General features: G+C 43.9%; 1 protein-coding gene across 1 annotated transcript in view; it reads left to right on the forward strand.

The window, feature by feature from the left end:
• The window catches only part of anks1b (ankyrin repeat and sterile alpha motif domain containing 1B), a 252,885-nt gene that overhangs the window by 85,508 nt on the left and 142,737 nt on the right, over positions 1-24,640 (forward strand). The window contains exons 4-7 of the mRNA XM_080757040.1: positions 4,038-4,190; positions 5,490-5,636; positions 12,638-12,713; positions 16,305-16,406. Of these exons, the coding sequence (XP_080613166.1) occupies positions 4,038-4,190; positions 5,490-5,636; positions 12,638-12,713; positions 16,305-16,406 (478 nt within the window). The remainder of the gene's footprint in view (positions 1-4,037; positions 4,191-5,489; positions 5,637-12,637; positions 12,714-16,304; positions 16,407-24,640) is intronic.

Consider the following 24,640-nt stretch of genomic DNA (forward strand, 5'->3'; position numbering starts at 1 on the left):
GAATGCTCGTCTGTACTTAGACTACTTAAATCTGTACTGTAGCCATATATACTTTGTTGACCGCAGACCCCTACTTGTCCCAGAGTAGTTCATGTGGTTAAATGACATTTGGAACCATTTCCTGGATGATCGTGACTTTCTGCTGTATATCAGCAGGACAGTAAATGCGTCAGGGTGGCTTAGTGCTTACAGACAGACGTTCCTGTAACTTAATGACCCCGACAACAGACACGACTCGTCCATCAAAACATAGCGCTTCCTGCATGGTTCGACTGCTGTATCAGAGCAGCAGCACATTGATGTCCTTGTTGTTCAGTCATTTGAAGTTGATCGTAATGTATAAACACTCTCTGCTTAATGCCTGTAATGTAGAATGTATAATTACTAGTATACATTATTACATCATCAAACTATAATTCAGTCAATGTCGATCAGTCTGTCTGTCTGTCAGAAACACTGTCATAGCTCCACACTGCCTGCACCAAATCACTCCCACTTTTCACACATAATTGACCATAACAATATGAAGCCCCTTTTCCCATTTAACAAATGACAAATTACTTTTAGTGAATTAAAACGGCGACTTAAGTTAAACGCGCAACCTCGCACCCTCACACACCTAAGCCCCTTAACGACACCTGCATCACAGGCCACCGTTCTCACTGTTACCCCACTGGCATGCTTCCTCTAGCTACCGCCGCAACACAACAAACAGTGTCCTATACAATTTGGCGGCCACAACAAACAGTGGCGGCTGGCCTATACAATTTGGCGGCGCGCGCGCACACACACACACACACACACACACACACACACACACACACACCAGGGGGGCAGTCAGACGGATATTTTGTGAAGCCACTAAGGAAATTAAAGTTCATAATGGCCTGTTGTGGCGCTGTCACTGGACCCAGAAAAACCCATAGCCCCATAGAAGTCCATGTATTTTGGCCCAACTTCACCTAGACTGTATTACCTTAATAAACATGGTCATGAATACTTTTTGCTTCCAGTCACTAGTTTAAAGTCTCATTTCTAATGTCATAATATTCTTTTTGGAAATTGATGGCCCCATTTATAAAAAAAATTACCATAAAGTCGCGCATGTTCTGAGGGGCGTGGCTACCGTTACAGTTCATGAACGGGATCCCCCACCCACTCGAGTCAAAATAAAAACCAACGAAGAAGAAGGGGGGAAGTCCCGCCTCGTTGTCTGGGCCAGCCAATGGCCAAACTGGGCTCAAACAAATCTTGAAAGATGGCGACTTACAGTGCAAGGGATTTCAGGCTTCATTTTACATTCATGTTAGACCCGGGGAACGCTTTGTCCATATTTTTTACAGTCTATGACACACACACACCTACCGTAGTACCGCCGCAACACAACAGTGGCATACAGTACACTGTAGACAGGCAGCACGTACAACACGCTTTCTTTCACCCGACGAATTTCGCAACGCACGCGGGCGTGGGTCACACACCGACGGAGCCGTGGGTCATACACGGCTTTTATTTCTCCTTGGAAATAAAAACGTCTGTTTTTCCGAGGCTACACACACACACTGACGGAGCCACGTCTTCACACGTTGCCTTCCGCCAGCCCAGGTAAACAATTCCTTCCAGGCAGCTACTTTCGCAACGCACGTGTGTGTGTGTATGTACTTTCGCCACGCGTGTGTGTGTCTCGCTACTTTCGCAACGCACACGTGTGTGTGTGTGTGTGTGTGTGTGTGTGTGTGTGGATAAACCATAGTTTAGGCTTAGGGGTCCTGCATGGGGGAGTTCCCCCATGTCCCCAGCTAAATGATAGTTTAGAACCAAAATATGTAACCACACCAAATGAACCCATTTACACTCTCAGAGTTCAATTAACATTCAGCATTTATACAAATACTTTCATGTTATAGTACTGTTTTTATTCATTAAAAAAATATATTATACAAGTTAAAATGACTGGTAATTAATATTTCTGGGGGGCAATATCTCACAACGGGTAAGGACTAGTTATTATAAATGTAGCCAGATAATATGAGCTGAGCTATATAGAAATCTGATGCAGGTCATTTAGTAAACATGAGCTATAGGTCAGTGGTTCCCAAAGTGGGGTCCGGACCGTCCGGGGACCCCCAGGTGTCCTTGAGGGAGTTTCAGGGGGTCCCCAGCTAAATGATAGTTTGGAGCCAAATGGACCTGTGACTGAGTGTACTGTACAAGTGCAAGTACATTTGTACACTCTCAGAGTTAAATTATCATTGATTTTACAATATAAATTGGGGTCCCAGAGATAAAAATGGCATTAAAAGGGTATCCGTAGCCTATTGCATAACAAACTGGGTGTCCTTGAAATGAAAATGGTTGAGAATCACTGCTAGATCCGTAAACATCTTCTCTTATGGAGGTCCATGGGGCTAATTAATGTAAATGTGGGGGTCGCTGACATGACAATGTTTGTGAGTGCATGTACAAGTGTGTGACTGACCACAGAGGAACATCAGGGGGTGGTAGAGGGCTGTTGGGGCATTCTCACAGCATGATCTTGGAGACTGTTCACTAGACTTTTGGTGAAGTGATTAAGAAATATCATATAGTTTTATTTTGGATACATTTTTTTCCTTTTTTTCCTGAGACTAATTGGGTCTCAAAATAAGAACATTAGATAGATAGAATATGTAATTAAAAAATCTAAACGGCCCAATATGGACATATTGATGACGCAGGCCTGCTCACGTCTTCTGAATCAATGAATGGACTCACAAACGAGAGAGGAGGAGGGAGGGAGAGAAGCAGGGAGGGAGCGTCGGGAAAGCCCTACCGGCCATGTTGGCTACAGACAGACAGGAAGCAATAGATTTTAACCCCTGACAAGACCCCACAAATGTGGACACGGTTATGGAATGTAAACGACCTGCCATCTTCATGATGTATGAACCCGAGACCAAAGAGTTCTCCTCTGCTTTGGATATACTGTAGGAATGAGTCCATTCCGGAATGGGGGAGGAGAACCCCTTTTTGGTGTTTTTAAGTATTATGTTCTACTTTAGCTATTGAAAAATTGCAGATCTACAAGCACTATGAGCTTGTAGATCTGCTATTTTGTGAAACATCGTGAAAATGTGGTTTGAATATTATTTCAGAGCGAACGTTTTTAACTCAAATATCTGCTTCTGTAGGGGGAGGGTCCCTGGAACAACATTTTTTCAGATGGGGGTCGGCGGCCAAATACAGATAATTCTGGGGCTCCTTGACATGAACTAGTTTGAGCATGTTGTAGAATCTCATTTCAGGTCTAAATGGGTTAATACACAATCATCGACCGTGACTTTCCAGGTCATAAGAAGACAATAATTGAGGTTTTGGCGAAGCATGCAAATTGCATGGTGGTCGCCAGCTAAATGTTGGACAGTTAGTAACCATATGGACCCTTATAGATCTTTAACTCTCAAGAGTTAAATTATTATTAAAATCGTCTCATATAAGCATTGTGGTCCAAAAATAAACAAACTGTCTCTGCGATATTGTCGGGAAGGTGTCTGAGTCTGTATCAGTCAGTCTCACATTATGTGAGAGTCTGTTTCTAGCGAAAATGTAACTATTTCAGCCGCAGTAACATTAGCGTTTTCTCTCAGTCAGTTGATTCTTCATATCCATATGAGTGAAACGGCCCGGGATGACACAGTTCTTATATGAGGCGATCTAAAAGATCCCCCTATGGGGATTATAATACAAATAAAAAAAAGTACACGAACCCGTGGACATTGACTGACATTGACGTCAGACTTGGAGCAGCGGTGGCCGAACGGTTTGCGGAGCAGTCTTGATATCGGAAGGTCGCCAGTTCGTATCCCTGGACCGGCACGTTAAAATTACCACCGCTGAAGTGCCCTTGAACAAGGCATTGAACCCCTACCATGAAATGTTCTATGAGCAGGGCCTGGCTGTAAACAAGTTCTTGAGCTTAGTCCAGTTACCCTGGGTAAACATAGTACCTTTCCTCTCCTTCGGGTGCTCTATGATAACGGTGTGTTTCCCTCCTACAGAACCACGAGAGGGAGACGGCGCTGCACTGCGCGGCACAGTACGGACACTCTGACGTGGTGTCGGTGCTGCTTCAGGAGCTGACCGACCCCACCATGAGGAACAGCCGCCAGGAGACCCCACTGGACCTGGCTGCACTGTACGGACGCCTGCAGGTCAGCAGAGTGTACCACAAGCACGCACACACACACACACACACACACACACACACACACACACATCCGCTTATGGACAGCTAGCATCATCATAAACATACATGGGCGACCGGCGGCCCGGGAGCCACATGCGGCCCCCACCTTCGTGTGACGCGTCCCGCAGGTTATGACGTCAGCAAAATATTATAGATATACGGTCAGATGGGTTTGTCCGCATGCATTCTGTATGTTCTCAGATCATGTTAGGATCAATCAATCGATTGTACTGTATGTTAACCCATTTTGACCTGAGATCAGATTCTAAAAATGTCTTCTACATCCTGACAGTTTTCTGAAAAAGCTATGTTTCTATGTCAGTCGTTCTTCGATCTTTCAAAAATAGCAGACCTACAAAATGGGTTAAATGGACATGGTATACTTTAAGCTTCTATGTATTGGTATCACAATGATTTTTTTTATTCTTATATAAATGTTACATTTTCATTAAAATATTATTAATAATAAGCAAAGTCCTCACGCCACGTTGAGAACCAGTGTGCTAACATACATAAGGAAACACATGGGGAGGTGTACATTTGAACAGGGCTCTCTCACAATAATACGAGAGAACGATGTTGTACTGTATCTCTCAATGGGACTCGCCTGCATAAATAAACACGGTCAAATAAATAAATAAAACATGCAGGCACGCATCTGGAAATCACATGGTGGTATTGACTGCTGCTGTGTGTTCATTAAAAGTAAAGAAGAATGCATGCTCTCTTCTCTATAGTTATAGACTGCTGCTGTGTGTTCATTAAAAGTAAAGAAGTTCATAAGAAACTGTACTCAAGAGAGTGTGGATGTTCCTTTTTTCATTGTATCGTCAAGAATCTGCACCCAGCTGCAGAGACTACACTCCAAGACTCCGCCCCCTCACAAGAATGCAAAAACAAACCAGTTGCATTCAGCAGAAGTCTGAATTTGAATGAATAATTCATGCACAGTCTCTCTCTCTCTCTCTCTCTCTCTCTCTCTCTCTCTCTCTCTCTCTCTCTCTCTCATAATAATACTAATAACGAGAGGCAATTCCTATGGAGGAAAACATCACTGTGGGTGGGCCGGTGGCCAGTTGTGAATGTTTGGAATACACAAACGCTCACACACCCACACATATCCTTGGGGGAGGCAGTACACACACACACACACACACACACACACACACACACACACGGGTGAATGTAATGTAATCTATAAAAAGCGCTTGCAGCGCTACATAAATGCACCGTTTACCATTAATTTCCTCTCTTTCCCCTGCAGGTGGTGCGCATGCTGGTGAGCGCCCACCCCAACCTCATGACCACCAGCCACACGCGGCGACACACCCCGCTGCACCTGGCGGCGCGCAATGGACACCACGCCACTGTACAGACGCTACTGGACGCCGGCATGGACGTCAACTGTCTGGTAAGACGCCCGTCATGTGAGCGTGCGCACACACACATGCACGCACTCTCCCTGCAGACACAGAAAAGGTGCTGCCACACTATCTAAAGAGCCGTGCACGTTCTCGGCTGCGCGCAGCTTCTTTTTCCGGGTTTTTAGACAGCTGGTGGATGGAAAAGAAGCTCCACTTCCGCGGACGACTTGCGCAACGGCCAGATTCCCGGAAACGCTCCACCTCCGCGTCAGTCGTCCGCGGAGGTGGAGCTTAATTTCCATCCACCAGCTGTCTAAAAACCTGCACAAAAACCTGCGCACAGCTTCTTCTGTCCGCAGCTTCTTTTCGTTTTGTGCTTAGGTGTGGAAACAGTGAAACACACACCCACACACACTAGCTATAGCATCATTCAGAGTCGTGCCATAAAAAAATAAATATTGTACTGTAGGCCTACTGTAATTTTGTTCTATAGTTTGGTTGTCTTCTTTGAAAGATGTAAAAGGCTCTGTTCTTGCCTGCGTAATGAACAACAGGCTAAAGCCTCGAGTTGGAGTAGTTCATTCGGATGGATCTTTTCAACAGTAACTGAGACGGTGTGAAGTGTGTGTGGGGCGGGGGGTGTGTATCATGTTTTACATTGAATCGATGCAGTAGGTGATTTTTACTTTATTTATTCAAGGAGAGGTTATGGGAGACAGAGGTTGAAGTGTCCTTGAGCAAGACTCTGAACCGCTAATTGCCTTACGTGGATTCCGCCGCCATCGGTGTATGAATGAATGGGTGAGTGAATGGACAATGGGTGAATGTCATGCACAATATACTGTATGTAAAGGTGTTTACATGCTGTGTGAATGGGTGAATGTAACGTAGAATCTATGAATAGTGCCTTGGATAAAAGCATCATTTACCATTTTACCATTTAGAGGTACAGAGAGAGCAGAGTTTCTGTCCGTTTCCACGTCCAATCATGACTAGGTCGCTAAGAAGCAGTGTTGCTTTTGACAGTCTTCTGAATAGTTTTCATTTAGTTTTAGTCACATTTTAGTGACCTGGAATGCTTTAGTTTTAGTCTAGTTTTAGTCGACTAAATCTACAGTTGTTTTTTTGTCGATTTAAAATGCATTTTTGCGGGTCTTGATGCCGTCGTAATGCTCACATAACGCGTCGGCTAGGAAGCAGGCAAGCAGCCAATCATCACTAAAGTGGCCACCAAACTCGTCCTTACGGTCGTCAGTAGTAGTGGTGGGTGCAAATGTAGTCCAGGTGCTTTTCATCAGGGTGATGGACCAATGGGAGCGCCCTCAAATACACTCGCTTGATTCCTCTTTAAAGCTTCAACAGTCATTACCACAACGATGTAATTATGAGTCATCATCATTAGTCATGCTGTTGTTTACACTTTCACAGCATAAGATTTAGTCCCCTGTAGTCTTGTGTAGGCATATATATTATTGTCATAATTCATTCATAAATCAATATAATCGTTGCTGCTGTGAAGGCCATAGCCAAGGCTGTGTGAGAGCCAAGGCTGTGTGAGGGCCAAAGGGGGTTCAATTTATAAAAAAACGTGATTATAATTTGAAGCTTATTTACTGCATTTCTGGACAGCAAAGCCTATGCAAAGGAAATTGCAGAGCACAAAAAGCGAGATAAATAATACAATACCAATTTACACTACATTAAACACAGAGGAATCGTAGGTCCCCTGCAGCTGTAGTCAATAGATATGATGGCTTGGGTCTAGACAGAGCTTGTACGAAACATTGATTCTACCTACGGCTGGCTGTTCATCATTTTCTCTTTCTTATTGCTGTTATTGATGCTACAATGTTGAGGAAACAAAAGCCATTTGTACTCTTTTGTACTTGCATCTTGCATTTACCCATTTAGGACTGAGACCAGATTCTACAAAATATCTTCTAAAACCTGTGGTTTTCAAAAAAGGACGGGTCAAGGACTAAAGTATATTATTATTATTATTAAAACACCAAACGTGGTTCCCATCCTGAATGGGTCAACAACGTTAACCAATCAACCTCACTATCCCTATTCTGAGGGGAACATAATGAAACAATACGTTTCATATTGTGAACGTTTCTTTGTGTGTGTGTTGTTTGTTAATATATCGTTCAAAATGTTGTGTGTGTTCATAAAGGCGCAAGTCCACCGTCCGTATTTGGGCAATATTTAAATAATCAACAACATGACATCATCGGCATGAATGTCAGAGATTCTGCGTCTTGTCTGAATATGACATAATAAGGTCGTGACCTCATAGTGTCCTCATTGCTGGCTGCGGCCATGACTGACTGACTGCTGTTGAAAGTAAATGCTGTTAAAAGGCTGTTAACAGGAAGCACTCCTCTCTTATTCACATTAACTTTCCCTTCCTCTATGATGGAAGTGTTTTTCATTGACTGGCCTCTGGACAAAGGACTCAAACCCAGTACTTCAAAGTCAACCTAGAAGAAGTGCCCATTTGGGCACAGGTCTCTCCACCAGGATTGATTTTTGGATAAAATCTGGAGGACTAATATAAAAAGAGTGTTGCACCTACAGTACTGTAAATGGGCCAGGTGTTTTTCCTTGGGCTTTAGGGAGTGTGCACACCATGTTTTGTGCATGTAAAGACGTGACTTGGCCTGTTATAGCGCCACCATGAGGCTGATTCGAAAGAATAGAATCTGAGAAATCCAACAGACTCGTCGTGATCACATGACTACAGAGATCATGTGTACCGATTTGTGTGATATTTGGATGAAATAATCTGTGCGACTAATGTGTTTTGCAGAAATCTGCCTCATGGTCACGCTATAACTGTCAGATGTGGAAAATGCAGGGAGGCTGATTTGGAAAAAAAGTGGCGTCTTCAGCCTAGTGGAAATGTACATGTATAATTTCACGGAAATTGCACACTGTGTTTGTGATTTGTGGCATTTTGCGACCAATCATGCGAGCTTTGGAAGCCAATCTTAGCCAATCAGGATGGAAGATGGGAAATGGTGTATATCAGTGTTGATCACATGACTATGGAGATGTTGTATACTGAATTGCGTGATGTATGGATACAATGTGTACGAGTAATCTACAGAAATGTCTTTTGCCAAAATCGGCCTCATGGTGGCGCTATAACAGGCCGGTGGGGAAAATTTGGTGCAGAGGTTCGTCGTCTGCAGGGACTGTGTGTGTTTAGCATCAACTGGGTTAACGGTGCCAGAGATTAGCTGGTAACGGACGGACAGATACACACACGGACGGAAGGACGGACGTTGTGAGCCTGTAGATCAAGGATTTTCACTATATATTTTCACAATAATTTATGAAACTAAAATGCAATGCCTATATCACATCTCATAACGGCCTCTTTCACCACAAAGTCAATATTAATAATGGATATCATGGCATCATAGCTCTTTAAACATATGTGGCTCCCCCGGCTCCTCCTGCCCTCATAAGATCACTTCTATTTCTGTGATTATGAGATGAGATGTACTTTAGTATCCCTGCAGGGAAATTAATATGTTACAGCAGCATAATGTAACAAATAAACAGTAATCAAACAGACGGACAGAAACACATCAGACGCACATGGACATAATCCCAACAAGACCACGGACCACAGACTCAGTCATGGACCATGAGCATTTGGGGAGAAAGTTGTATAGCCTGATGGCGGTTGGCAAGAAGGGGAGTCTTTACCGCACTGTGTGCATTTTCAGAGGGAAGGTGCTTACCCTATCCGGCAAGCAGTGTTGTCCCTGAACGCACTCAAAGCTCCAAACGCTTTTGTGTGACGCTGTAGTATGATCATGTACCGCGTTGATTTACGGAAAAGAAAAACACAGTTGAAATATGGAGATTAGAGGTTTCTTCCCACGACAACTGTGAGCTTGTGCATCTGCTATTATTTACTTTTTTATTTTTGAAAGTGTAATAACTACTTTGTAGTCAGATTGTGACCTCCTGGTGACGCTATAATAGGCCAATGTGAAAAGGGTGCCATTTCTTCTTACGCCTTGAATGGCAATTGGATAATGATTGGATGATTTACCTGATCACAACATGTGCTTGTAGTTGACACAGTGCAGTGGCAATGACTGTGTGTGTGTGTCTCTCTCTCTCTCTCTCTGTACCTCTCTCTCTATCTCTCTTTCTCCATCTCTCTCTCTCTCATTGACAGTAAAATGAATGCAGTGGGTGGATCACAAATGGCCACCTTGTAAATTGCGAGCAGTTATCTGTGTGTGTGTGTGTGTGTGTGTGTGTGTGTGTGTGAGTGAACGCCGAACTTGTGTATAATGTGTAGTGGTTCGTAATTGCAGTCAAGCCACATACTGTACTGTAGGCCTGAGTGTGAATGAATTATGCATCAATCTGCGCTCTCTCTCTCTCTCTCTCTCTCTCTCTCTCTCTCTCTCTCTCTCTCTCTCTATAATAATGAGGGAAATCCCAATGGAGGTACCTGCTGCTGTGTTGGCACACAGCAACAGAGCAAAAGTTTAACGTATGCACACACACACACACACACACACAGCGTTTCCCTCAAAGTCATGTATTTCATTAGCATTAAAGCTTTACATTTATTCTGAAGCAACCCCCCCCTCTCCCCCCACAACACGGACAAAGCACACACGCACGCTACATGGCACTGGAACCTCACAATCTGAGGTTCTTTTTACAATTCCTGGAAACGCGGCGAGAGTGAATTGTCTTCCTGTGACATCACAGCGTCCGTCGGCATGGGAAACAGGAAAGGAAGTGGTGCGGAGAGAGGTCGCCAGGTCAGGGGAGGGGTTTCACGCACGCATGCACGTGCCTCTGTTTTCTCACAAGCACTCACTCTGTGTATTGATAATGTGGTTTGAGTCGCGTCCTCTCCTGGAGTTAATTTCCGCAGTTTGCTGACACCTGCTTCAGTCCCCTGGAGAGGTCCATCCTTCCCAAACCTGGGTGGGTGGGCAGACAGACAGACAGACAGACACGGCCGCCAGCGTTTCTGACCCAGGGTTTGACCTTTTTAATGCAGCATCCATGACTGTGGACCTAGGGAGAAATCCGCACGGATCACCGAGGTTTGGACTGCTGTGTGCAGCTCTTTTCTCTCTCTGTCTCTCTCTCTCTCTCCGTCTCTCTCTCCCAACGCGCTGACGATACTCTTCTGCGTGGAACTGCGTGCTCAGCGCTGTCTCTGTGGAGCGCTCGCGTTGATTTGACGTTACACAGCGGTGTGTTATATTCAGTCGAATTTCAACAGCCAATATATCATTAAGCAGTTGAACCCCAATGGCCCTGTTTTGGGGGCATGCGTGGACATGGTAGGCCAAAGTTTTCAGAGGACCAGGTTTTCAAGCTAAAATTGACGATCTATATATGAGCTATTTTAAACATTTATTTTTGGTTAAACACTTTGAACCCCGGCCAGTGATTTGGCGTAGACAGAACTTAAGAAAGCGGCCCAAGTGCACTTAAGTTATAACTACGTTTTATTTAGAATAGAGATTATAGGTTAAAGGTATTAGGTTTATAGGTTAAAGTGGTTAAAGTGGTTAAGTGGACTTTCATCCAAACGGCTGAATAATGTTTGGCTTCATTAAGGGTCCTGAGCTGGGGTTTGGATTTAGTCCAGGTTTTGGATTTTCTTAGTCTTATGTCCAACCTCCATGGGCGGATGTAATATATTAACCGTAACCCTGTGTGTTCGTGTTCGTGTCCAATCATCAGCGTTAAATGTATACATTTGTAATTTAACTTTACTCTCTCTTCACCGTTGTTTTCCCTATATGCAGATGTGGACAAGTTACTGTAGGATATGCCTGCAAGTCACCCATGAACTTTTGTCAAAGACAAAAATTCTAAAGTGTATTTCATTTTGTCACATTCTATGGCTTTCTTTATGATTTCTACTAAAATAGTCACTGTGTATAGTCTGTATTCCATCATTCCATGCCTGCCAAAGACAGAGCTATAGCTCCACCGCGCTACAAGGGGGAATTCTGTGAGCGCTACAGAATTCTGTCAGTCGAACAGGTAGCCAATACATCCTGTGTTGTGATGTTATTCATGAAATAATCCCAACCCGCTGTAATCGGAATATGCTGGAAACGGAACTATTTGTTGTCATGTATTTGTTATCTTGTTTAAAACGAGGGTTCGGTTTAGGGTTAGGTTTTGGCACCGTTTTACTGAGGTTAAGGTTAGGAATAAGGTTAGGTTAAAGCAGAGGTCTCGGGTTACTGGGTAGTTTATAATGGCTGAGAGGCGCAGTGAGACACGACGCGTAGCGGAGGGTCTCCGACCCTTTCAGCCATTATCAAATACCTGGTAAGCTGGGACCTCTTGTGGCTTATTGCTTTTCTAAAACTGTTACAAACATTTAGCAATATTAACCTCAAAACTATTCCTAATTCACAAAAGTAGCTACGGTATACACTTTGCGCCCACCAGAGCGAGCCACACTTCCTTGTTTTTACTCAGACAGGGAATAGGAGGCGCTTGATGTTTTCACAAGGCCGCCCGGAGACACACATTCACAGTCATATGAGCGCGGGCGGTGCTTAGACGCCCGCATGGCCAGTGTTTGTAAGGCAATCAAGTGCTCCCCTTCCCCAGTTCAGCTACAGAGCTGCGGGATCAATGTAGCTGGGAATGATATAAAGTGATTGAAGGTGTGGATCGTGAGATTTACCATGGCAACCAGCCAATCAGAATCAAGTATTGGGACTAACCGTTTAACACATTGACTGCGGAACTGCTGGAGTTTTCCACTACCCTTCGGCTGGGTGGTGACGCAGTGTATATCATCAAGTGTGTATCAAATATGGTGGCTGGCTAATCTCCTGCTGTCTTCAATCCACTCGATGTCTCCTCCCAGTCATTCTCTTTGGTGTCTGCTCTGACTTTTCATGATGATAATGATGATGATGTTAACATTCTTCTTCTCCCCTCTGTTCTGCCCCTCTCTCTCTCTCTCTCTCTCTCTCTCTCTCTCTCTCTCTCTCTCTCTCTCTCTCTCTCTCTCTCCCTCCAGACAGAGAATGGCAGTTCCCTCCATGAAGCTGCTCTCTATGGGAAGATGGATGTAATTCGCCTGCTGCTGGACTCAGGTACGGCTTCGATCTCTTCCCAGAGGGAACAGAACAGATACATTTTTCCCACAGCAGCAGTACAGTAGCACCAGTTTATATTATTTATGTGCTATATGTTTGCTATATGTGTTCGCATAACATTCATAATGTTTTCCCTTTCCCATCGTTGACCCTCTCTGAGCTACACACACACACACACACACACACACACACACACACACACCCACACACCACACACGTTATCGCCGCTGACAGCTGGGTGAAAACATTGCATGTCCAAAACTGTTTATTTTCAGGAAATCACAGTTTATAAAACCAAATATAGAACCATGGCATCTTGAGAAAGCCTGGAGGGCTTTTTTTTCTTAATACTTTTCATTGGTTACATATTTAAAATAAAATGAAGAGAAAAAGGGATGTCTGCAGACTCTGCACACTGCTCCCAGTGCTCTCTTTATTTTAACCAACAGAAATGTTTCGCCCCTCCGGCTTTTCTCTCAAGTTGAGAAAGCCTGGTTCTGTATTTGGTTAAAATACAGAGAGGACTGGGAGCAAACATAATTGTGTGTGGACAATCCCTATTTTTCTTCATTATGATAATTTTTGGGTCCAGCATCGTATTTAAAAGCTGTGGGGATGTGCATATTTATTTTTTATTTTTTTACATGCAGTATTTTAGCCATGTTTGCGTGACACTCAACAATTAATATTTATGCAGGTACAATGTTTCTTCCCGAGAGCAACATTGCACACACACACACACACACACACACACACACACGTACAGTAGCTACTAGCTAGTCAGTGAATACAGTAACCCCCCTCCCCCCCATGATAACTGCGTGGCGCTCTGTCCCACGTTGATGATCTCATCAGTGTTGACAGCAGGTCGGAGGGTCACTGTGATAAACGGCAACCGCATGATGTCATAATCAATCACGCGCACCGGGAGGCTGAGTGTGTGTGTATGCGTGTGCACTGTGCTTGTGTTCGTGCGTACGTGTGTCTGTGTGCTTATATTTCTCAACCTGTGAGAAGGACCAAATGTCCTCACAACAGTATATTGGAATTTGAGAAATAGACACAGAAAAATGCAGATACTGGTAGGTTTACAATTAGAAAAACATCCATGATGGGGATAGTGTGTAAGCATTTAGAGTTTAGGTTTCTTTTCCCTATTTTCAAAAAATTGCTGATCTAAAAATAATGAAGGCTATTTTCAGCTATATTCAATACTGGTCTAATTTGTTGATGTGCTCACAAGTATATTAATACAAACGTGCGTTTATTTGTGTGCATCCAGACGCAACACACACACACACACACACACACACACACACACACACACCCCACACTGGTATCCACGCAAACTAAGATGATGCAATATAGGACCTCAGCAGCAAACGTCAGCAAACCTCGATCATTAAACTGTTTCTCACTGACATGCAATACTGCAGTAAAGAATACTGTCTATAACTCAAAGTTTCTCAAAGACAGGACAGTAAAATAAAATAGCATTGATGTGCAATGTGAGAACACGATCGCTTTCCTGAAAAAGTATCCATTGCATTTCCTCACAAACTGTGGAACGTCAGGCCCAAGGCCGATTTTGCCCCCCCCCCCGGAATAGAAGATTTGTGTAAAAAGATTCAAAATGATTCGAGATGTTTCAACAATGTCGAAAAATAGCAGATGTATACAAGCTCAAATCGATGGAGATATTGATGGATACTTTTTGAACCAGTATCACAAATGGTAACTTCTATAGATTGAGATTCTGAATGAATGTCCATCCCTGGAGTCTGAAGTACACGGCCTTCCATACGCACCCCCACCCCACTTCCTGTTTCCTCTCGCTCTCAATTCGGAGGACTTCCTGTGGCCGCTCGTGTTCCTTTGACCCGGCATTTATTTTTATGCCACATAACACAGGCCTGATGTTCTGGACTCAGTGTCCTACCCATTGTCAACCAAATACTGTACTGCCCAAGGAGACAGCCGAGGGTGTGTGGAAATATCAACATCCACTTAAGAAAATAAGGACGTCAGGTCTCTGTTATCAAACCGGCGATGTGAGCAAAACAAACAAATCTGAGGCATGAGTCTGTTGATCTGTGAATAATTCACATTTTACCCAGTAATTAAATGTAAAAAAAAAGATCAAAGAATGTTTGAAGACACATGTTTAAGAAGCCGATCTACAAGCTCATCATGCGGTTGTGAAGCAACTCGTTGTGAGCTTGCAGATCTGCTATTTTCACTAGTTTGGGTCCCGGGGAAAAGTCACAGCAGGTTACTGTGAGTATAGTATAGTTGGACTATACCGGTCCTGGATTTCTGTCCTACCAGACTTGGTTCCTTTTAAGTTGTTCCAATACTTGTCAATCGTCATGCTCCCCCAGCTCTGATAGGCTATCCAGCAGCGTGGTGATTGATGATTGCTCAGCCACACGTGTGTTTGTGCGTGTGTGTGTGTATGTGCACGTGTGTATGCGTGCACGTGCTTATTTCTATCCATGTGGGGAGCAGAGAACCCTACAAGGATACACATGTCAACATTGACCTTGTGGGGACGTCCTACTGGTCTGGGACACCACAGTCATTTCCATGGCTATAATGTTGCGTTCACACGGCCAGATGCAAAGATACAGTCTACCAATCATTGTGAATGGAAGCCAGCGACATGAAACTACGAAGCACATCCGACGTTTGTAGCTAGGGATGGAGCTCGATACCCGAAAAAACCTGATAACAAGCTTATTGAGTACCCGTAAGCTTTGGGCTTATCAAGCCTGTTATCGATATATATGATGTCATGTTTACACAACAATCAAGACATATATCTAATCACCCATGCTGGCACAAACATGTCGGTCTAAAAGTGTATTGATACCTGCCAACCAGCGCTGTCCAGGTAAACAAAATTACACTTTTAAAGCGATGGTACACATATTTACCAGTTACAGTAACGGCTTCTTCAATATTATTTTCCAAAAGTAAAAAAGGTCACTTGCCTTCCGTCTGTTAGGAAAAAACTGTATTTGAAGGCCATAGTAAAAGATACTGATTCTGTTCAGAATTTAAAAAACAATTGTCTCCCGTCTTTCCACAAAATAATAGAAAATGCTCGATAGTGGGCTCGATAAGAACCCGGCTCGATAAGCCTGATCAATGAGGTGCTCGTAAAAATGAACGAGCTCCATCCCTATTTGTAGCTGCTGCAAAAGCTACAACGCTACAAATTGAAGCTTTGGGTTCAACTTCCAGGTGCAAAGCTACAAAGATACATATTGAATTGTTGTTGTTTTTTTTGTTATCACAGAATTTCATAGGTCACCACATTCGGCGACACTGAAACACGGGAACGGAGTAGATGTGTTTAGAATGTATCTTCACGAAAAATTCAACACCGATGGCGGAGGAATCCATGCAAGGCACCAACCTGCTCATCGGGAGAAATTAGGGGTTTAGTGTCTTGCTCAAGGACACTTCGACATTAACTGTGTGTGTGTGTGTGTGTGTGTGTGTGTGTGTGTGTGTGTGTGTGTGTGTGTGTGTGTGTGTGTGTGTGTGTGTGTGTGTGTGTGTGTGTGCGTGTCTGCGTGTCAGGTATTGATATCAACCTGACAGACTACCAGGGGAGAACAGCTTTGGAGATTCTGAGAGAACATCCCGCACAAAAGTCTCAGCAAATCACAGCTCTTATCCAAGGTAAATGACACACACACACAGACAGACACACACACACACACACACACACACACACACACTTTCACTCTGAGTCATGTACACACTGTACATGACATGGTCCGTATCGTTGCTGTATCCATATTCAAGTTTCTTCTTAAATGAATGCCCTATACTTGATAATACTACATGTCCAAAACTGTTACTTTTCAGGACTCAAATTCTAAAGTAGCAAGAATCTTGCTACTTTAGAATTTGAGTCCTGAAAATATTGAATGCTCTCTCTCTCTCTCTCTCTCTCTCTCTCTCTCTCTCTCTCTCTCTCTCTCTCTCTCTCTCTCTCTCTCCCTCTCCCGTTTATACAGCGGATGTGAGGCTGATTGATAAACCCCTTTTTCCAGGAAGTTTATCTTCCAATGGGAAACAATGGGAGCTCCTGTGTTTGTGTGTGTGTGTGTGTGTGCGTGCGTGTAGTACATTCCAACTCTACCTCAGCGTACTGCCATTATCCGCGTTGCTCGCGCAACAATCCGGCGTCCTTCTGCGTTGGTTTCGTTGAACGGGGTGTATCGCATGGGAATCAGTGAGCGCAACGGTTATCGATGACCACTTCGCAGCTGACCACAGCTCAACCAATGGCCGGGGGCGTGGGCGGTGTGGCTGCCTTATATTCCAACCGAAGCACAGCTTTGTTTTTACTGAAGGATCGTACTTGATGGGATAATAAGACAGACTTTTTTCGGAGACAGAGCAAGCGAGGGAGGGAGGCCGCTATTAGGTAAGACAGAGTGAGTGTTCCTGAAGGGAGAGATGGGGGGGGGGGGGGGGGGTAACGACCTCAGGAGGTATTGGAACTGAAAGCGTTTCGAAAGTGTTTTTTTTTTTATTCTGCAGAGAAGAATAACAGCGGCGGTATAGCTTGGCTCATGTCACGGCTCAGAGCAGATGAGGACATGGCATTGGAAGACGGAGAGCAGATCTCATCTTCCACCCCGTTGGGACCACCAGTGGGCTTGTGGGCTTGTGTTTACTCCATCAGGATGGTTTAGAGTCACAAAACCGATACCTCAACTGTCCTCAAGTGTCCTTTGAGGGGCGCTCGCCTCTCCTATGCCCAGCTTTGATTTGAGCCATGATTTGATTGGCAGAGCAAAGTATAGTTACATTGATGATAAAAAGTGAGGGCAGAAAAGTGAAGAGGATGCAAATTGTGATTGGCCAGAATGAGATGATGTAATGAGGATAAGAGCGCCCCTCACTTCACGGTTCACACAGGTGTGATTTTCAGAAAGACATCAGCTTTATTGATAGATTAACAGTAGGCTGATAGGAAATGGGGAGAGAGATGTCGGGATCGCAAACTTCATGCTTAAAGGGACACAAAAAAATACATGTTAATGATGTTTAGAAGCTTTAGATCACTTTCCTGGGGGTATTTATGTGTGTAATATGTGGTTTTAGATATTTTAGATTGTAGCAGTGAGCCTGTTGTCTCTGATGTCATGGACACTGGTCTCACTACCTTCCTGGACTACAATTCCCATAATTCTTTGGTGCACTGCTCCTCCTTGTGGATAGGGGGGAGAGCTGTCTTACTGAGACAACATGTAGTCCAGGAAGGAAGTGAGCCCAGTGTCCATGACATCAGAGACAACAGGCTCACTGCTACAATCTAAAATATCTAAAACCACATATTACACACATAAAGACCCCCAGGAAAGTGTTCTAAAGCGCCTAAACGTCATTAACATATATATTTTTGCAAAAAGGGTGAAGTGTCCCTTTAAACAACTTTGTTGTTCGACAAATAGCAGCCGATCTACAAGCCTATGCACAGCTTGTAGATATGCTATTTTGGCCGAACATTTGCTGAATGTTTTCCTGTTCTGATGACTAGAATAGGGATGTACGGTTGTAGTTAATTGATGGCTTCACTCTGTGGAGCCACATACGGTGACCTTTGACCTTGAAGATCTAAGCCGGAGAATCTAGATGCAAACGTCGAGCCAGTGTTTGGCCAATGGCAGCCAGATAAAACAGTTGTTTGACCCTTTAAGACCTGAGACCAGATTCTACAAAATGTCTTCCAAATCCTGACAGTTTTCTGAAAAACGTAGCAGTGGTGCACATTTTCATGTCAAGCTCCCACAGAATTATCTGTATTTGGCTGCGGACCCCCATCTTTAAATATATTGTTCCAGGGACCCTCCCAGAAGCAAATATTTGAGTTAAAAACATGTGAAAGAATATATTCAAAGATTTGCACACGTTTTCAAGATTAAAATAAATAAATAGTAAATAATGGTTTAAATGGTTCAAAAGCTGTAAGGTGACACATATTTGTCCTCAGGTTTAAATGGGTTAAAATATTAACAAATAGCAGATCTACAAGCTCACGAAGCGTCGCGAGACTACCACTTTTATGCAAGTTTGGTTTAGCGCCCCAGCCTGTGTCCGCCGTGAGGAGGAAGCCCCAAAAAACCCACGTGAGGCCTTTAGGAGGGCCATTCAAGCCACCGTTTCCGTGCCGGTGGAGCCTGCAGAATCCACCACTCCTGAATGAAGTGTCTGGTGCTGGGAATCTGGTGCAACGCACAGGTCCTGGGCCTGGTGGGAGCAGGAGTGGAACTGGTGAGGAGTAGGAGGCGCCCGGCCAGGAGTCAACCCACAGCGCCTAATCGCTCCACGTGCCGGATGTCCCGCCCAGTACCAGATGGCCCATCCCGTACCGGCAGAGTAGTTCTTCCACCACTGGTTTTAGTGCTGTGTGGCAAACACATTGCAGCGGAGCTGAGCTATTTACGCCTTCTTCAAATGAAAGCCATGCACGCACATCACCGTTTTGATGTGGGAGAACCCTCATTCATGATGTTCATGCTCACATGTTGAATGGGGACAGTGTGGATATAAAGGCTCAAACAAGTGCTCTGATTTTCCTGCGGTTTGTGATGTCACAGCCTGGACATCCCATATGTCAATAGGGTTTGCCAGCAGATGTCACTGTTTTTACTGTTTTCATTACAGCTCAAAACAGACAATTGGGTGTAATTGAGGTCATAAAACCTACTGTAATAAGAAAAAACGAAATTTTTAAATGTAAACGTCTTTATATACAACGTCTATATTTTAGCCATTTTTTAAACATCTAGCCTATACTGTATATAGCTGAAATGTCTCTAATCTAAGCCTAGACCAGTTATAACCCATTTTTAAAACGGCCATTTAGACGTATTGGCCTGAAAAATCGTTCTCCATCCTTTCTGTCTAGTTGTCTGTGTGTATCGTCGGTCAAACTGTAAGATTAGTTTTGAAATTGCTTTTTTCCCCCCCTCGTCCCAAGGCTCATGAATTTGTTGGGACAGATTGTAAAGCACTTTAAAAGGAATTGATTTGCAGAGCCTATAAAGGCCGTTTTGGTCAAGATGATAACCCTTTGCTTTGTAAAGTTCCACAGCTTATGATCCACAGCGTTAACATATCAAATTCTACTTATGGTAGAATCACAAAGCTTGAGGCATTTTTTCTGTCACTGTGTTGTTGTCGGAGTTTAACCGATTCCAAGCCACCATTGACTCCAGCACTCTGGAGCCAGTGGGCCACGAAGAAGGCCACGAAGAAGACCCTGTGAATTGGCTCCGTGAACCAGAAGTAGTACTCGGCCATTTCGGTGTCACCTAATCTAGCACTAGAAACGTTAATATGCTAACCGGGAGGCCATGATCTTGAGCTCCTAAAGGGTGAGGGCGCTTTGGAATGGGGGGTCAGATCAACATATCCGCCTGGGTGACAGCAGACTGCTGGGCGAGCGCTGGCGCTTTGGCATGGTGGGTCAGATCAACATATAGAATGAATTCTGTACTGGCCATATATGGAGCGTGTCTCGAGTCTACAGGATTTGATGAGTTCAGATCAACATATGGAATGTCAGAAAAGGTCAGCTCCATATATGGAGATCTAAGGGTGGCAGCGGGGGCAGTGTCTCGAGTGTACAGGGTTTGATGTAGTGGAGTAGAAGTAAGTACTGAAAATTGGAAATATGCCTCTAAAGTAAAAGTACCTCAAAAATGTACTGTGTGTGTGTGTGTGTGTGTGCGTGTGTGTGTGTGTGTGTAGTACAGTACAGTGGAGCCTCCTCCTGATGAGTAGTAGTAATAGAATGAAGAGCTCGATCATCTGCTGTAAATCTAAAACGCATCCTCCATAACAACAGGGGAAGAACCCCCATGGCTGCCAATGACAGCACTGCTGCTGGGTGTGTGTGAGTGTGTGTGTCCGAGTTTCTCCTCTGCAACAGGAAATGGCATGCAGCTGATCCATTCACTACCCCACAGCTGTGTCCTCTCTCTTTGCCTCTCCCTCTGTCTCAGTCTCTCGATCTCTCTCTCTCTCTCGCACGCACACACGCACAGATAGGACGGTTCTCTCACTCTCCTTTCTTTGTCCCCGTTACAGTTCAAGTCTCCAATTCCAGCTCTCATTTCCTGATGTGGGGTTCAGATATGAGATGGAATGTGTGTTTCAAGTTGCCCGTGGAACGAAACTGTCGCTGAGACTGAGAGAGTGACGTGTGATTCCATGCTCTGGTTTTAGAGGAGATGAAAAGGAGGACAGAATATGACCGGGGTGGCTAATATGTCCTCGTTTGGTGTCGCTTTCCCTTTGCATTGAACACGTCGCGTATATAGTTTTGGTGTGGAATAATTATGCTCCTCGTGACTCGTATACATTACAGTATATAACTCACAGCAGTGATTTTAATTTGCTCCGTCGCTTGAATCCAAACATCGTCTCGTTGCAATTAAACCGACCAGAGACTGTCACAACAACAGACACGCGGAAATTAGTCTGAAGCGCAGCGCTCTCACATATCCCATTAGTTAGACAGCCAAACGTCAGATCTGAAATCTGAAGCATCAATTAAGCACCACACTACATTTTTGGCCTGTTTACTCATAATTATAAGCTCCCTCTCTATGATTTCAGCCTGACTTTAATGTCTGTGATTTAGTGGCTGTGGAACGGCTACTATAGCGTCCCTGTGGCCATCCAAATACCGCGTTCTATCTTTATCTCTCCACGGGGCGGCCTCCATCGCCAATAACTATGTCTTGACTTCTTCTGTCATGTGTCACTCCATCTCTCTCTCTCTCTCTCTCAATATCTCTCGATCCCGTTCGTCCTCAGCAGCATGTCTCTGCTCATGCCTCGCCTCGTTAAATCATGTATAACTATGGGCCTTTGGATCTTATGTACCCATTGATTATACAGAAACGGATAGTTTTTTTGGCTTCACGACCACAGATTATAACATTGGGACTAGCGACCGGGCCTCGTAATCACTTCGGGACCAAAACGGTTGCTTGAAAAGGTGCAATCTGGGCAGTACTCTGGTACTGGTTCCGGAGGCGACGACCGCGGGTCCAGGAATGTACAGTCAACAACAGTCAACTGGTTAACACACACAGTGCACGGCGAGTGAGCACACAGACACAACAAGAATGGCCAGGAAGTCGATGGCGACAATTAGAGAAGAGAAAGACGACACACAGTAAAAGTCCATTGTTACAGTGGAGTTTTCCACCCTAAAACATGATCATCGGGTATTATAATTATATATCTGATCTGAATCCATCTGAACTGAAGCCGCACCCTCAGCTGTAATTTAACCCAGGAAGGTGTACAAATGGAACAATTTATTCATTTACTGTAGTAGACGCTCTTAATCCAGAGCTACTTACATTAAGCAAACCTTAATGAATGGATGTACACTGTTCTGGAGTAAAGGAATTTGCTGTACAATAGAATGTTAATATAGAGACTCCTGCACCATTACTGAAATCCCTTGTCTGTTGCTAAGACTCGCTTTGAGGAAAACGACATCTTCTATCTTCAGAACTCGATTTTTTATCTGCCTGGGGGCGTTTGCCACATTACGTTAGAAAGCCTCGACTTGAATGATTTGTAAACATAGTTTTCCAATATGAAGGAGAGGCTGTTTTTACTCCAGCAAATGTAAGAATCTTTTTTTTTTTTTTACAAGCGATTCAGTTTGTCAGCATGTTTTGGGTGAAAGGGAAAGTGTCTTTGGGTTGCACAGTGCAACAGAGCCCCAGCTGGCTCATCTGTAACCACTTAAGAGCTTGGTGACAGCCAAAGTGTAATCTGACCCCTCTCTCTCTCTCTCTCTCTCTCTCTCTCTCTCTCTCTCTCTCTCTCTCTCTCCCTCTCCCTCTCCCCCTCCCTCTCCCTCTCTCTCTCTCTCTCTCTCTCTCTCTCTCTCTCTCTCTCTCTCTCTCTCTCTCTCTCTCTCTCTCTCTCTCTCTCTCTCTCCTCAAGAGTACAAAAATAATATTGGCATGGTCAGAATGCCGAGACTCTCCTCTTTCCAACAGCGTTCATAAGCTGCTCTTTACGACATCTTGGCCGACTCCAGCCGAGAAGGTCACATACTGTACAAATATAGTATGTACGTATAGCCTATACCTATAGCATACTGTGTATATTGTGTCTTGCACTGCTTTAATAGCACTCCAAGGTTCTTTTGTATCACGTGTGCCAACATGTAGTCATGTTACTGTACTTTACAGGAATATATCCTATTTTCAGTATACTTTTACTTCTACTCCACTACTGTACATGTCAAAGGCAAATATACTTTTTACTAATTACTTTGTAGATTTAGATTATTACTGTATTACAAAATATGAGTACTTTTAATGTTGGTAGTTTAACTCATTGATGTAATTTTTATTGTTAACCTATTTCTACCATAATATCGCAATTTTCATTCAACTTTGACCCCTCTGTCACATGGAAAAAATGTTCACCCAGTGTCAATTGTCTGCAATCCTGGGCGCTACACTCACTCCGCCAACCTGGGGAGAGCAACGGACTGACCTCATTCCTTCAATGCATGAGGAGTCCAAGCCGCTTCTTTTCACCTGACAGGGTAGAGTTTCCCCGTTTAGACGTAGCGCGTGGAAGGAACACGTTATTGGCTTTCCCCTCCATCAGGCGCCCCGGCTGGCCAGGGGAGGCAGTTTAGAGACCAGGATTACTGCATGACACGGAGAAAACTCCACACAGAAAGGCCCTTTTGCCAACCCCACCTTGGGTATGGGCGCTGATGACACGGAGGAGAGAACACGCCCACAGCGTGGACCTTCTAGCTGTGAGGCGACAGCACTACCGACTGTGCCACCGTGCCCCACATGGAACCATTGTTTGGGATAGGGATCTCAGACCCATAGTTCCATGTGACAGATGGAGGTTGAATGAAAGTTGAATGAAAGTTACTCCACATGGTAGAAATATAGGTCAACAATACAAATGATGCTAGTTTTGTGGAATAATTTATTGTTTATGAGTGACCCACGGTGCCCCCCACCAAATGACCGGAACTACTTAATTTTCGCCAAAACCAAACCAGAACTCCCACCACGGGACTCAGACAATCAATGAATACCTTTGCAACCACTATAAGGCAAGTAATTCCTACAGCTTTAAGTCCAACAATCCAAACTAACTAACTAACCTTTAAAGCTGTGGATCATCAGCTGTGGCACTTCATAAAGCAAAGGATTATCAACTTTACCAAAACTGCATTTATAGGCTTTTAAAGTGCTTTACAATCTATTCCAACAAATTCATGAGCCGTGGGACGAGGTGAAAGAAAAAAGCAATTTCAAAACTAATCTTACAGTTTGACCGACGATACGCATGAACACCTAGACAGAAAGGATAAAGAAGGATAAACAACATGCAGCACAGTGCTCAGTCTCAACTGATCTGAAGGCTCGGAGCGGAGATGATGAAACTTTGTTTTCTTTGGAAATAATAAATTCATAAAAATAAAAACACGCGCACACACACACACCGACGGACCGACCAATTCCAGAACATCCGCTAAGGTCCAATTATCTGTTGAAATGCTTGGCAGTCAACACGGAAAACTCAGATGACATGACACTGAACTGTTGTCTCCACAGCATTAGATACTGTCCCCATTCAACATGATGTGACCATGAACATCACATGAATGACGCTTCTCACACTACACACTACACATCAAAATGCTGATGTGCATATGCAGTGGTGGAAAGTAACTAAGTACAAGTACTGTAATTTTGAGGTATTTGTAGTTTACTTGAGTATTTCCAATTTTCAGAACATTTACTTATATCTCAGATCGAAATATTGTACTTTTACTTTTAGATTTGTATTATTATTACGAAACATGTTACAAGTAAAAGTCCGCA

This window comes from Protomyctophum bolini (assembly GCF_963924005.1).
Source record: "Protomyctophum bolini genome assembly, chromosome: 23".
NCBI classification, from domain to species: Eukaryota; Metazoa; Chordata; class Actinopteri; order Myctophiformes; family Myctophidae; genus Protomyctophum; species Protomyctophum bolini.